General features: G+C 39.5%; 1 protein-coding gene across 1 annotated transcript in view; it reads left to right on the top strand.

Annotated features, from left to right (window-relative positions):
* The first annotated feature begins 1,646 nt into the window (after window positions 1–1,646).
* The window catches only part of LOC141126380 (uncharacterized), a 133,183-nt gene continuing 119,539 nt past the window's right edge, over window positions 1,647–15,290 (top strand). Inside the window, exon 1 of the mRNA XM_073612329.1 lies at window positions 1,647–3,169. Coding sequence (XP_073468430.1) covers window positions 1,805–3,169 — 1,365 coding nt within the window. The 5' untranslated portion in view covers window positions 1,647–1,804. The remainder of the gene's footprint in view (window positions 3,170–15,290) is intronic.

Here is a 15,290-nt window from a genome sequence, read left to right as displayed (position 1 = left end):
TTAATAATATATTTTTTTAAAAATAACATGCACCTAGCGCAATTCTTTTTCCTTTTAATTTACCCACAAATCTGAACCCAAGCACATTCACCTATCACTATGCAGCACAATGCTCTGAATCAGAACAAAGAATGAGATTCTCCTACAGAAAATTGTGATAGACTGTCCATTTTACCAGCCAATGGGAATAATCTACTGTCCCCAATAAAAATAAATGCAAACATTTAAACCACTTAAGGACCGGGCCCCTTTTTGAGATGTGTTGTTTACAAGTTAAAAACAGTTATTTTGCTAGAAAATTATTTAGAACCCCCAAACATTAATTTTTTTTTTTTTAAACACCCTAGAGAATAAAATGTTGGTCGTTGCAATACTTTCTGTCACACCGTATTTGTTCAGCGGTCTTACAAGCGCATTTTTTTTTTGGAAAACATACACTTTTTGAATAAAAAAATAAGACAACAGTAAAGATAGCCCAATTTTTTGTATTATTGTGAAAGATAATGTTACGCCGAGTAAACTGATACCCAACATGTCACGCTTCAAAACTGTGCCCGTATGTGGAATGGCGACAAACTTTTACGCTTAAAAATCTCCATAGACGATGTTTAAAAAATTCTACAGGTTGCATGTTTTGAGTTAAAGAGGAAGTCTAGGGCTAGAATTATTGCTCTTGCTCTACTGATCGCGGCGATACCTCACATGTGTGGTTTGAACACCATTTTCATATGCAGGTGCATATGTGTTTGCTTCTGCATGCTAACTCGTCGGGATGGGGAACATTAAAAAAAAAAAATCTTATTTATTTTACCTTTTTATATTTTATTTTTACACTGTTTTTTTTTTTTTTTATGTGTCACTTTTATTCCTATTACAAGGAATGTAAACATCTCTTGTAATAGAAAAAAAGCAAGACAGGGCCTCTTAAATATGAGATGTGGTGTCAAAAAGACCTCAGATCTCATATTTACACTAAAATGCAATAAAAAAAAAATGTAATTTAATTTTTTTTTTAAATGGCCCTTTTAAGCACTATGGGCAGAAGTGACGTTTTGACGTCACTTCCAGCCTGCATTGTTATGGAGATTGGTGGGGGCCATCTTCCCCTCACTAGTCTCCATACCCAGGAAGGGTGAAGATCCGATCGCCTCCGCCGCTGCCGACGGCTTCGGTAAGCGGTGGAGGGCACCGAAGTGCTACGGGAGGAGGGCCCTCTCCCGCCGCCGATAAAAGTGATCTTGTGGTGAATCTGCCGCAGAGACCACCCTTATTGGAAAGTAGACCGTCGGCCGAAAAAGAGAATTCCGGGGTTATAGCAGCTATCTGCTGCCATAACAACGATATTCATCTTCAAACTTAGGACGTATATCGGCGTGTGGTGGTCCGTAAGTGGTTAAAAATGTATAATACTGCACATATCCTTTCTGTAAGATATATTTAATAATGAATGGTAAGCAAAGCAGCTTTATCCTTTTATATAGAATTCTGACTTTCATTTTTTCTGTACAGGTGGATTGATGAACCAAGTTTTCAGTCATGTTGATTCTCATACAAGTCACATGAGAAATGAGCCATATGGGTGTCCAAAATGACTGAAAGTCTTTAAGTTCACTAGAGGATTCACACAGGAAACAAGACATATCCGTGTTCTAAATCTCAATCTTCAACATTGACCCAGCCTCAGAGGACAACAGGAGAAAAGTAATTTCAGTGTTCTGGAAGTGGGCTTTACAGTAAAATCCAACCCATTTATACATAAGAGGAGTCATTTCCAGCTGTTTTGGAATTTGAGAAAAATTTTACAATGGAGGCAAAACGTATCACACACCAGAAGGTTCACACTGGAGAGAAACCTTTTCGATGTTCAGAATGTGGCAAAGCTTTTAAACACAAGGCAGATCTTATCCGACACAAGAAGGTTCACACTGGAGAAAAGCCACATCAATGTTCTGAATGTGACAAAGCTTTTCAAACAAAGTCACATCTTTTAAGACACACGATGATTCACAATGGAGAGAGGCCATATAAGTGTTCCGAATGTGATAAAGCTTTTAAAACCAATGGAGAGCTTATCAAGCACCATAGGGTTCACACTGGAGAGAAACCATATCAGTGTTCTGAATGTGATAAAGCTTTTACATGGAAGAACAACCTCATCGTACACAAGAGGATTCACACTGGAGAGAAACCGTATGAGTGCTCTGAATGTGATAAAGCTTTTACAGTCAACAGAGATCTTATCAGACATCAAATGATTCACTCTGGAGAGAAGCCATATCAGTGTTCCGAATGTGATAAAGCTTTTGCACTCAAAAGAGGGCTTATCAAACACCAGATGATTCACATTGAAGAAAAACCATATCAATGTTCTGAATGTGACAAAGGTTTTACACAGAAGGCACATCTTATTAGACACCAACATTTTCACACTGGAGAGAAGCCGTATCAATGCTCTGAATGTGATAAAGCTTTTACAAGGAGGGAATTTCTTATCATACATGAAAGGATACACACTGGTGAGAAGGCTTATCATTGTTCTGAATGTGGAAAAACGTTTGCACATAAGGAAAATCTTAACAGACACCAGAAGATTCACACTGGAGAGAAGCCATATCAATGTTCTGAATGTAATAAAGCTTTTACAGTGAAGGCAGAGCTTATTATACACCAGGTGATTCACACTGGAGAGAAGCCATACCGGTGTTCTGAATGTGACAAAGCTTTTACAACTAAGGCGTACCTTTTTAAACATAAAAGGATTCACACTGGCGAGAAGGCATATCAATGTCCTGAATGTGGAAAAATGTTTACACATAGGGAAAGCCTTATCATACACCAGAGGATTCACACTGGAGAGAAGCCATATCAGTGTTCAGAATGTGACAAAGCTTTTAAAAGGAAGTCACAGCTTATTATACACCTGAGGGTTCACAATGGAGAGAAGCCATATCAATGTTCTGAATGTGACAAATCTTTTACACAGAAAGGTAATCTTATTACACACACGATGACTCACACTGGGGAGAAGCCATATCAGTGTCCTGAATGTGGCAAACATTATAAAGTTAAAGAAAGGCTATTAAAACACCAGAGGATTCACAAGCTTCAGCTGCAGAAAGGAAACTCTGGAAGAAGGGGGAAGGTTAAAGGGGTAACAGCTAAGCCACAATGAAAGAGTTGTGTGTCTCATCAGTTTCATATCTCATGTCATCTTGTAAGCTAGTAAACGAGTCAAAGGTATAATGCTACTTTAAAAAACAAACTAAAATCTGTGAACAAACAGGAAAATATCAGATGTAAGCACTGGGTTTAGTGCTTATGTCCATCAGACTCACACCTAGAAAGTATCATCAATGACTGAACTCTGTTTCCTTATGTTTTTCATCTTTATCTTTTTTATGGAGTATTTACATATAGTTACATAGTAGATGAGGTTTAAAAAAGTCCATCAAGTCCAACCTATGTGTGTGATTATATGTCAGTATTACATTGTATATACCTGTATGTTGCGGTCATTCAGGTGCTTATCTAATAGTTTCTTGAAACTATCGATGCTCCCCGCTGAGACCACCGCTTGTGGAAGGGAATTCCACATACTTGCCGCTCTTACAATAAAGAACCCTCAATGTAGTTTAAGGTTAAACCTCTTTCCTTCTAATTTTAATGAGTAGCCATGAGTCTTGTTAAACTCTCTACTGCGAACAAGTTTTATTCCCTTTGTGTGGTAACCAGTACGGTATTTGTATATAGAAATCATATCCCCTCTCAAGCGTCTCTTCTCCAGAGAGAATAAGTTCAGTGCTCACAACCTTTCCTCATAACTAATATCCTCCAGACCATTTATTAGCTTTGTTGCCCTTCTTTGTACTCGCTCCATTTCCAGTATACCCTTCCTGAGGACTGGTGCCCAGAACTGGACAGCATACTCTAGGTGTGGCCGGACCAGAGTCTTGTAGAGCAGGAGAATTATTGTTTTATCTCTGGAGTTGATCCCCTTTTTAATGCCAATATTCTGTTTGCTTTGTTAGCAGCAGCTTGGCATTGCATGCCATTGCTGAGCCTATCATCTACTAGGACTCCCAGGTCCTTTTCCAATCTGGATTCCCCCAGAGATTCTCCCCCCAGTGTATAGATTGCATTCAGATTTCTGCCAACCAAATGCATTATTTTACATTTTTCTACATTGAACCTCATTTGCCATGTAGTTGCCCACCCCATTAATTTGTTCAGATCTTTTTTCAAGGTTTCCACATCCTGCGGAGAAGTTATTTCCCTGCTTAGCTTAGTATTGTCTGCAAATACAGAGATTGAACTGAGATCCCATCCTCCAGGTCATTTATGAACAAACTAAATAGGATTGGTCCCGCACAGAACCCTGGGGAACTCCACTACCCACCCCTGACCATTCCGAGTACTCCCCATTTATCACCACCCTCTGAACGCGCCCTTGTAGCCAGTTTTCAATCCATGTACTCACCCTATGGTCCATGCCAACGGACCTTATTTTGTAGAGTAACCGTTTATGGGGAACTGTGTCAAATGCTTTTGCAAAATCCAGATACACCACGTCTACGGGCCGTCCTTTATCTAGATGGCAACTCACCTCCTCATAGAAGGTTAATAGATTGGTTTGGCAAGAACGATTCTTCATGAATCCATGCTGATTACTGCTAATGATACCGTTCTCATTACTAAAATCTTGTATATAGTCCCTTATCATCCCCTCCAAGAGTTTACATACTATTGATGTTAGGCTAACTGGTCTGTAATTCGGGATGTATTTTGGGCCCTTTTTAAATATTGGTGCTACATTGGCTTTTCTCCAATCAGCTGGTACCATTCCAGTCAGTAAACTAACTGTAAAAATTAGGAACAACGGTCTGGCAATCACTTGCCTGAGTTCCCCAAGTACCCTCGGGTGCAAGCCATCTGGTCCCGGTGAGTTTTTGTTACTGAAGCCCCCCGATTCCATCATGAAGACTGAAGAGAAGAATAAATTCAACACCTTTGCCATCTCCCCATCCATTGTAACCAGATGTCCTTCCTCATTCTTTATGGAGCCAATATGGTCTGTCCACCCTTTTTTACTATTTACATACTTAAAGAATTTATTGGGATTTTTTTGCTCTCCTCCGCTATGTGTCTTTCCTGTTCTATCTTAGCCGTCCTTATTGCACCCTTACAATTCTTGTTGCATTTCTTGTTGCATTCTTTATAAAGTCTGAATGCTGAAGATGATTCATCAACCCTGTATTTTTTGAAGGCCTTCTCCTTTGCTTTTATATGCATTTTTTACATTGGAGTTAAGCCATCCAGGACTTTTGTTCACTCTTTTAATTTTATTACCCAATGGGATACATTGGCTAATGCCCTTATTTAATATGCTCTTAAAGCAAACCCATCTCTCCTCCGTATTCTTTGTTCCTAAGATTTTATCCCTATTTATGCGTTTTAGCAAGGTTTGTAGTTTAGGGAAGTTGGTTCTTTTGAAATTCAGTGTGTTTGTATTCCCTTTATGTTTCCTATTTGTGTGATTTATGCTGAAACGAATTGACCTGTGATCACTGTTACCTAAATTGCCTTGTATTTCCACATCCGTGATCAGGTCTGTATTGTTCGTAATCAGTAGATCCAGTAATGTTTTATTTCTAGTTGGTGCGTCTACCATCTGACCCATAAAATTGTCCTGCAAGACATTAAGGAACTGGCGAGCCTTAAATGAATGCGCGGTTCCCTCCGCCCAGTCTATGTCTGGATAATTAAAATCCCCCATTATGATAACACTTCCCTTGCTGCTAATCCAAATTGTGATAGGAGATCTGTCTCCACTTCCTCCCTCAGGTTAGGGGGCCTATAGCATACTCCCAGTATTATTTTCCCCTTAGCTCTACCCATAAGGATTCCACCTCCTCTCTAGCTCCCTTAGCTATGACTGAACATGTAATGCATTGGCATCATTCACTAACTGAGCTGTGTTTCCAAATGTTTTTCTCATTGTCAGATCCTGAGCTGAAACCTTAACAATTCCCCAGTGACAGAGACTGGGTAGCAGTTAAGCGGCATCTTGCCAAGCCTCTGAAGCCTCAGTGAGCGAGTACTTTCCAGGTTCTGCTGATTATTGCTATATCAGCAATCGTGAGTCCTCCAGCTAATAAGCCCATCTTGTCCACACTTCCCACTAAAGGTTTTACCTCCCCTCCTATGATCAATGCCACCTTTTCATGTTCCACTTCCTCTTATAGATGACAACTTTGCAGGCAGATCTGCCGCTGGGACATCAGCTAGGAAAAAGTCTCTGCTCAGTGAGAAAGCAACTTCTTAAGTTGGTGCAGGCTTTCTAACATCAAGCATTGGCTGTTTTATGGGATGAGTATAACTTAATGTATTTACTTTATTGACTCTGAGTGGAGATCTCCTTTTTTGGGGTAAACTTCAAATCAATATCAATAATTACAGAAATTGTGCAATCTGTCATTCCCTGAGCCTTTCTTTTTCTAAACCCCCTTGCAGTGGCAGCTGGTATTTTTTTTGGGGGGGAGGGCGGCAAACAATCATTCACAGCCACCTCCCTGGTCAGGTCACGGATGGCACAGAAGCCCTCACTCATCAGTCAGGGCCCGCACTTACCCCATCTTGTGGGCAGCACTCTGGGAAGCAGCTTCTCTCCAGACGGCTGCTGTCTCAGCTTCCCAGCGTCTCCTCCCTTCTCCTCCTGGCGGCCAATCCGATCAGATCTCCTTTCAGCCAGTCGGGTGATGGGTCTCATGCCCCGCTTCCTGATTGGCCAGGAGGAGAACCAGTGTTGCAATAGTGAATATTCATTTGCTATTGTCACACAACTGGGTGGGCTTCAGGCGCAGTGCTCTGTGTCCCAGGCCCACCCTTTTTTTGTAGCCTATTACAGCCTCTGGCTCTAATCCCATGCTTCCAAAACCATGGAGGCAGTGCCAGTGCGCCCCTAATGGATGAGCCGCCACTGCCCCCTTGAGTTCATGAGCATTTTTTTTTTAATTTATGGTGATGTCTCAGTTCTGCACATTACATCTTTGAAATTTGTAGTCTACCCAAATGTAGGATACATCATTGTTTTTGGGGACAAATAGGGCTTTAGGAAATTTAGATACATATATTTTTATTTATTTTTTTCCCTGTAATTTATCCCAGTCTGCTGATTAAAATAGTATCACTTTCATGCAATTGTTATGTAGTGTATCAGATATAAAACTGGTAAAACTCCAGTGAATGCCTGCATTTTGCTCTAGCAGAGCTTTATTCTCCTTTGCACGATACATTGTGATGCATGAAATGTTTGTATGAATGGTTAATGTAATATTCAGTTGTATTGATGTAGAAATTATAACAATCCAAGACACTGCATTGCTGTACATACAAAACATTTTTTACTATTTTTTATCTACACATTATTTTCAGCTGGCTGGAAATGGTTGGTGGAGACCAGATCCAGACCCCTCAGACATGTGTGCAGCAGCAGCTGACAACAACAATGGGGACTCGAGAGGTTAACATTTTTGTTTTTCTGATTCTCCCCCTGACTCTGCAAGTAGATCCATTTTTTTCCACTTCCTGTAGAAGGCCATGCTGTCCATCAAAGAGGATAGATGGGTTGGGATAAACCAAATAACACTGCTGGTTGTACTTACAACTATCAGCTTTTATTCATTTAAACCTTTTAATAATAATAAAAAAAAACCTGCTGCTGTAACTGTTTAGAAGTGTTCAATAAAGTTTTGGCTTTTAATGTTTTTGCCTCTAACTTAACCACTTGCTGACCACCATGCATATATAGCAAGTGGTTATACCAAGATCATGGATGCGGCTCTGTGATGAAGCCAGAAGCGATGAGGATTGCGTCTCTTCCAGTTTCAGAGCTGTCATTCCCTGACTGTTACAACCAGGGAAGCAGCTAATCAACCACAATCTGTGCTTGGTTAGCTGCCTTAGAGGGCAGCAGAGACATATGGGGGTTAATGGAAAAGACAAAGACAACCTGTCACCTGCCCAACCCTCTTGTAATAGCAGTAAAGTTAAGTGGATAAAAAAAAAAATAAACAGTAAAAAAATTTTAAAATACATACAAATAGTTAAAAAAAGGTTTAAAAGCCCCTCTTCACACATACATGCAAATAGAAACAAACACGTAGGTCTGCTCTCTCATGTAAACAATGATTGCACCACACATGTGAGGTATCGCTATGAAGATCAGAGAGAGAGCAATAATTCCAGGTCCATCATTGATTATTTACTCTACACTGATAACTTGTAGAGACTTTTAGGTCCCGTAGTTTGGTACCATTTCCCAGGTTCATGCAATTTTGAGTCATGTTCGGTATCTATTTACTCAATGCAACCCAATCTCTTATATTTTACCAAAAATGTGAGTATTCTATTGTGGTTGTGTGCACTAAAATTCATTTTAGTCTATTTTTCCTGAAAATGTGTGTTTTAATAAACATTTTTTCTCCACTGCCTTTGCTCTCAGAAAATATCCACTGTCTGGGGGTTCTAAGTAATTTTCTAGCAGAAATGCTGATTTTAACATTTATGTAAAAAAAATTGAAATATTCCCCCGGACAGCAAGTTCCTTTACTGTCCGGGCCATTTTTCAATTTTCTGCACCGTGATTTTGACAATTAGTCATGCAACAATGTTCACAAACACATTTTATATAATTTTTGTTTTTAGAAATAGAGGTTTCTTTTGCTGGTATCTATTTGCCTGTTTTTTATTTCTTTACTATATAAATGGAAAAAGACTGAACATTTTTTTTTTAATTTCCTTTAGTTTCTGTTATAAAATTTTACAAATAAATCATTCTTCGTAAATTCAGGCCAAACTGTATTCTGCTGCATTTATTTGCTCAAAAAAAAAATATATTGTATATTATGTTTTCTGTGTGAGAGTTATAGAGTCTACAGACTATGGTGAATATATATGAAATATAACATTCCTGATGTTCTGACTGCCTATCTCATTTATTGAGGTTCTAAAATTCCAGGACAGTGCAAATATCACCAAAATATGACACATTTTTGGAAAGTAGGCACTGCAAGCTATTTAGTAAGGAGTATGATGAGTTTATTTGAAGTTGTAATCTTTTGCCACATTCTTTTGGAAAATAAAAGGGTAAATTAAATTTTGATTTTATTTAACAAAGCTGTCACTTTAATAAGTTATTTACAATTTCACCCCAAAACACATTCTTCTACTTCCCCTGAGTATGGGGATACCACATGTGTGAAATGTTTTTGCTGCTTAGATGCATAAAGGGGCCCAAAATCCAAGGAGCACCTTTAGGATTTCAGAGTGTGTTGTATATAATTTCCTGACTACTTATCACATTTCTGGAGGCCCTGAAGTGCCAGGACAGGAGAAACATCTACAAAATGTCACTTTTACAAAGTAGACCCTTCACTGTACTGCCGAATAATAATATATTTCTCATACACAATATAGGAATGCATAGAATTACACACCAAAGCATTCACTGATGTTCCTCCTGAGTATGGGAATACTAAATATTTCAGACTTTTTTATGCAGCCTAGCTGCATAGAGGGTCCCAAAATCCAAAGAGCATCTTCAGGCTTGCAAAGGGCATAAATTACACATCATTTTTTTTTTTTCACTTTTTATAATCTTTATTCATTTTTTTCACAGTTACAAATTGTGATACATTATATATATATATATATATATATATATATATATATATATATATATATATATATATATACATATATATATATATATATATATATATATATATATATATATATATATATATATATATATATATATATATATATATATATATATATATACATATATATATATATATAATAGCCACATTAAAATTAATACATGATAAAATTAAAAGTATTTCACAGCATTTAACCCCTTTGTCCCCCTATTTTATTTGCTACCCCCTTTTATCCCTTCCCTCCTTGCATATATTCTGGGTCTTACTTTCTCATACCCTTGTATATTTATTTCCACAGAACCTTCCATAGCCTTTCTTTAATGCTTTACATAGGATATCCCATCTTTTCCAACCAGGGTTTCCACATTTTTTTAAATTCTTTGATATTTCTTCTCCTTCTATACACTGTTATCTCTCTCCATATCATCTCTGTTACTATGCTGACCCAGTCTCTTACCGATGGGGGTTTTTTTGCTTGCCATCTTTGTGCTATTAATTTTGAAGCTCCGTTTCAGGGTCTTGGCAATCTTCTTATAGCCTAGGCCATCTTTATGTAGAGCAACAATTCTTTTTTTCAGATCCTCAGAGAGTTCTTTGCCATGAGGTGCCATGTCGAACTTCCAATGACCGGTATGAGAGAGTGAGAGCGATAACACCAAATTTAACACACCTGCTCCCCATTCACACCTGAGACCTTGTGACACTAACGAGTCACATGACAATGGGGAGGGAAAATGGCTAATTGGACCCAATTTGGACATTTTCACTTGGGGCTGTACTGACTTTTGTTGCCAGCTGTTTAGACATTAATGGCTGTGTGCTGAGTTATTTTGAGGGGACAGCAAATTTACACTGTTATACAAGCTGTACACTCACTACTTTACATGTAGACAAGTGTCATTTCTTCAGTGTTGTCACATGAAAAGATAGAAGAAAATATTTACAAAAATGTGAGGGGCGTACTCACTGTTGTGAGATATTGTATATACTTTTGATGCAGCTGCTTACCCTTTGCCCTCCATTGGAATTACATTTACACATACTACCTAGGCTGGGTATGTCTATATATGGTCCATGGCTGTATTGTCAGCCACAAAAAATTTGTGTTTTGTGTGCTGTGTATGAGATATAGCAATCTATATATATATCTGTGTCTCTTTTATTTGATAGTATTTGGAATATATCCTGAGTGGGGGTGACACTTTCTTATTTGCTCCCCCTTATTTGGGGTTTTTGTTGGCCCCTTGGTGGATTTTCCTGGCCCATCCAGCCTGCGGTGTCTTGGTCCTTTTGGTGTCTGACCGCATTAAATTAAACTTTTTGTTGGATCCTCCTGAGCTAAATTTTTACTTTTTAACTGTAAGTTAACATGATGAATATACACACGAAATGCCAAAACAATTGCTATTGATAACAATGGTCTGTGGATATCTTATGTATGTATGTATATATTTATTCTAGCAACCCATTATCACTGCACCTCTTCAAGCCCTTGAAGAAGTTGACAAAGACAAAATGCATCGGGATGAACTACTCCCTCCTTGTGTGATATGTTTACATATATATGAAGTTATTTAATATTCATTGTAATATACTGTTTACAGACACAGGGAGGGTTCTATAACTTCGGGGGTACCTCTGTTTTTTTTTATAATGTTTGATTGTGGAAGGTGTCATGGAGTCGCACACCCGGAACAGGCAGCTATGAAGGTGGTTACATTAGCATGTAGACTAGGCCACCAGAATTGTTGGGAAATGGCCCAAAAGAGTGGATTCTTCTCAGGGTGGCCAGCAGCCTTGGGAGAATAATAAGTCTGGAGCACGGCAGTACGGAGACTCTCTGGGATAAACCAGCGGTCACAAGGTTTCCCAGGTGTAGGGATAAGACCGATCGGGTGTTTGACGAATAGCGAACCATTTGGGGTGTTCGCAGCAAATTGGAAAGTCACGAAACACCCTTTAAAAGTCTTTTGGAGAAATCAAAAGTGCTAATTTTAAAGGCTTATATGCAAGTTATTGTCATAAAAAGTTTTTGAGTACCCGGGTCCAATGTATCAATGCAAAAAAAAGTTTTAAAAACGGACGTTTTTTCGGGAGCAGTGATTTTAATAATGCTTAAAGTGAAACAATGAAAGTGAAATATTCCTTTAAATTTCGAACCTGGGGGGTTTCTATAGTATGCCTGTAAAGTGGCGCTTTTTCCCCATGTTTAGAACAGTCCCTGCACAAAATGACATTTCTAAAGGAAAAAAAGTCATTTAAAAGTAATAGCGGCTATAATGAATTGTCAGGTCTCGGCAATACAGATAAAAGTCATTGAAAAAAATGGCATGGGATCCCCCCAGTCCATTACCAGGCCCTTTGGGTCTGGTATAAATATTAAGGGGAACCCCCAACCAAAAGTTTAAAAAAAATTGCGTGGGGGTCCCCCCAAATTCCATACCAGGCCCTTCAGGTCTGGTATGGATATTGCGGGGAATCCTGCGCCAATTTTTTTTTTAAAAAGGCGTAGGGATCCCCCTCAAAATCCATACTAGACCCTTAAGGTCTGGTATGGATTATAAGGGGAACCCCGTGCCAACATTTAAAAAAAGAGAAGAAGATGAATGGACTTTGTGGGACATTTTTATTTATTTTTTAATAAAGGACTTGTCCTAAAGTGTGTCTTGTGTTTTTTTTTTTTAATTTCAACACTTTTTTGTACAATGTACCTGTTACCATTTCAAACAGGGGGGGCGGGATCTGGGGGTCCCCTTGTTAGACCCCCAAAACCACCGGGCAAGGGTTGTGGGGATGAGGCCCTTGTCCCCATCAACATGGGGACAAGGTGCTTTGGGGGCTACCCCAAAGCACCCTCCCCATGTAAAGGGTATGTGGCCTGGTATGGTTCAGGAGGGGGGGCTCTCTTGTCCCCCCTCTTTTCCTGCGGCCTGTCATGTTGCGTTCTCAGATAAGGGTCTGGTATGAATTTTTGGGGGGACCCCCATGCCATTTTTTAAAATTTAGGCATGAGATTCCCCTTAAAATCCATACCAGACCTGAGGGGTCTGGTATGGATTTTGAGGGAGACCCCTATGCCATTTAAAAAAAAAATTGGTGCAGGGTTCCCCTTAATATCCATAACAGACCCAAAGGTCCTTGTAATGGACTGGGGGGATCCCATGCCATTTTTTTCAATGACTTTTATCTGTATTGCCGAGACCCGACAATTCACTATAGCCGCTATTACTTTTAAATGACTTTTTTTTCCTTTAGAAATGTCATTTTGTGCAGGGACTGTTCTAAACACGGGAAAAATGTGCCACTTTACAGACATACTATAGAAACCCCCCAGGTACGAAATTTAAAGGAGTATTTCCCTTTTATTGTTTCACTTTAAGCATTATTAAAATCACTGCTCCCGAAAAAATGGCCGTTTTTAAAACTTATTTTTGCACTGATACATGTCCTCTGGGGCAGGACCCGGGTCCCCAAACACTTTTTATGACAGTAACTTGCATATTAACCCTTAAAATTAGCACTTTTGATTTTTCACGTTCGTGCCCCATTGACTTTAACGGTGTTCATGCGCTCCAACAAATTTTTTGCCTGTTCGCATGTTCTGCTTCAAACCGAACCGGGGGGGTGTTCGGCTCTTCCCTACTCAGGAGGAGCATGGATCTGAGTGTCAAGAATTTTGTCACCCAAAGGAGAAGTGAGACTGGTGCGAACCGTAGCTAGAATACAATCAGGAGGAATCACAGGAACTGGAACTGACTCCATCTTGAAAGTGGAGGAAAATTGTCATGACAAAACGTCAGCCCTTACATTCTTAGTACCGAGTAAGAATGAGACAATGTAATTGAAACTAGACAAGAAAAGAGCCCATTGCGCCCTTCTGGGAGAGAGGCCTTTAGCCTCAGACAAGAATGTGGAGATTCCTATGGTCAATAAGGATAAGAACTGGCACAGTGGTACCTTCGCGGAGATTTCTCCATTATTTCAGGGCTAAAATGATCGCCAACGGCTCTCTGTCACCAATCTCGTATTTGCACTCCGCAGGTGACAATTTCTTGGAAAAGTAGCCACAAGGATGCATAGCGCTCTCAGAGATAGGACGTTGACACAGAAGAACGGCAACTCCAGTCTCAGAAGCAACAACCTCAAGGATAAAAGGTAACGTAGGATCAGGATGTTCCAACTCAGGAGCAGTAACAAAGGCAGCCTTGAGACTCTCAAAGGTCTTAATGGATTCCGGAGATCAACTCTGTGGGTTACCATCCTTTCTGGTCATATCAGTCAGGGGCTTGACCAGAGACGAGAAGTTACAAATAAACTTCCAATAATAGTTGGCAAAGCCAAGAAAATGCTGCAGAGGACGTAAAATCCACGGGTCAGGGCCACTGTAGGACTGCTGAAAGTTTCTCTGGGTCCATTAAAAAACCAGCAGTGGAAATGACATAACCCAGGAATGTAACCTGTTCATGATGGAATTCGCACTTCTCCAATTTACAAAACAAATTGTTCTCTCTTTTCTGAATACAATCTGAAGCACACGACAGACATCTGTGTGGTGGCTCTCAAGGGACTTGGAAAATATGAGGATATCATCGAGATAAACCACCATACATAACTGCAACAAATCTCGAAGGACATCATTAATAAATTCCTGGAAAACTGTTGGGGCGTTACAAAGGCCAAAAGGCATTGCGAGAGACTCATAATGGCCTGTTCTAGTATTAAATGCAGTTTTCCACTCATCGCCCTCCTAAATCCTCACAAGATGCTATGCCCCTCTCAAATCAAGCTTTGTGAAAACCGTTGCTCCCTTGAGGCGGTCAAATAACTCCGTAATCAATGTAATCGGATAGGCATTCTTGATTGTGAAACGATTGAGACCCCTATAATCAATACAAGGTCTCAGTTCACCACTCTTCTTCTTCACAAAGAAGAAACCAGCATTAGTAGGAGATGAGGATTTGCGGATGAAACCTAAAGAAAATGCATCTGCAACATACTCCTCCATGGCCCTATCCTCCAAGACCGACAAAGGGTAAACCCAGCCACAAGGGGGCATGGCACCAGGTTTAAGGTCAATTGTGCAATCATATGACCGGTGTGGAGGCAAACTACCGGCTTGACCTTTGTCAAAGACATCGCTAAAATTGCGGTACTCCTCTGGCAGGGAGGACAATGAAGAGGTGCACTGGACCTTGGCTACCTTCTGGAAGCACATGTCTTACTGTATTGTGAAACAAGGGAGGGTGGGGGAGTAGGGCAATTGCTGAGGCTGACGATACAAATTATTCCCACCCAAATGGTTAAGGTGGACTATCTCTGTACTGATAAACAACAACATAGTTAATATATAAAATTAGTTATCTATTACATATAAAAATAACAACATACAAAATTCAATTTATTGAAATAATCAATAAACAAATACTCAGGGTTCTCCCAAGAGGTATCTGTTGATGAAGTGTGTCTCAAAGATTGACATTTCCTCTACTAGTTTTGCGGTACATACACTTCCTCAGGAGGAATAATCTATTAGACAAATAGTTGAATAAAGCAATTGAAAAACGTATACAG

This window comes from Aquarana catesbeiana, linkage group LG02, assembly GCF_042186555.1.
Source record: "Aquarana catesbeiana isolate 2022-GZ linkage group LG02, ASM4218655v1, whole genome shotgun sequence".
In the NCBI taxonomy this organism is placed as follows: domain Eukaryota; kingdom Metazoa; phylum Chordata; class Amphibia; order Anura; family Ranidae; genus Aquarana; species Aquarana catesbeiana.
Note: the sequence above shows the minus strand (reverse complement) of the source record. Positions and strands in the feature narration are given on the sequence as shown.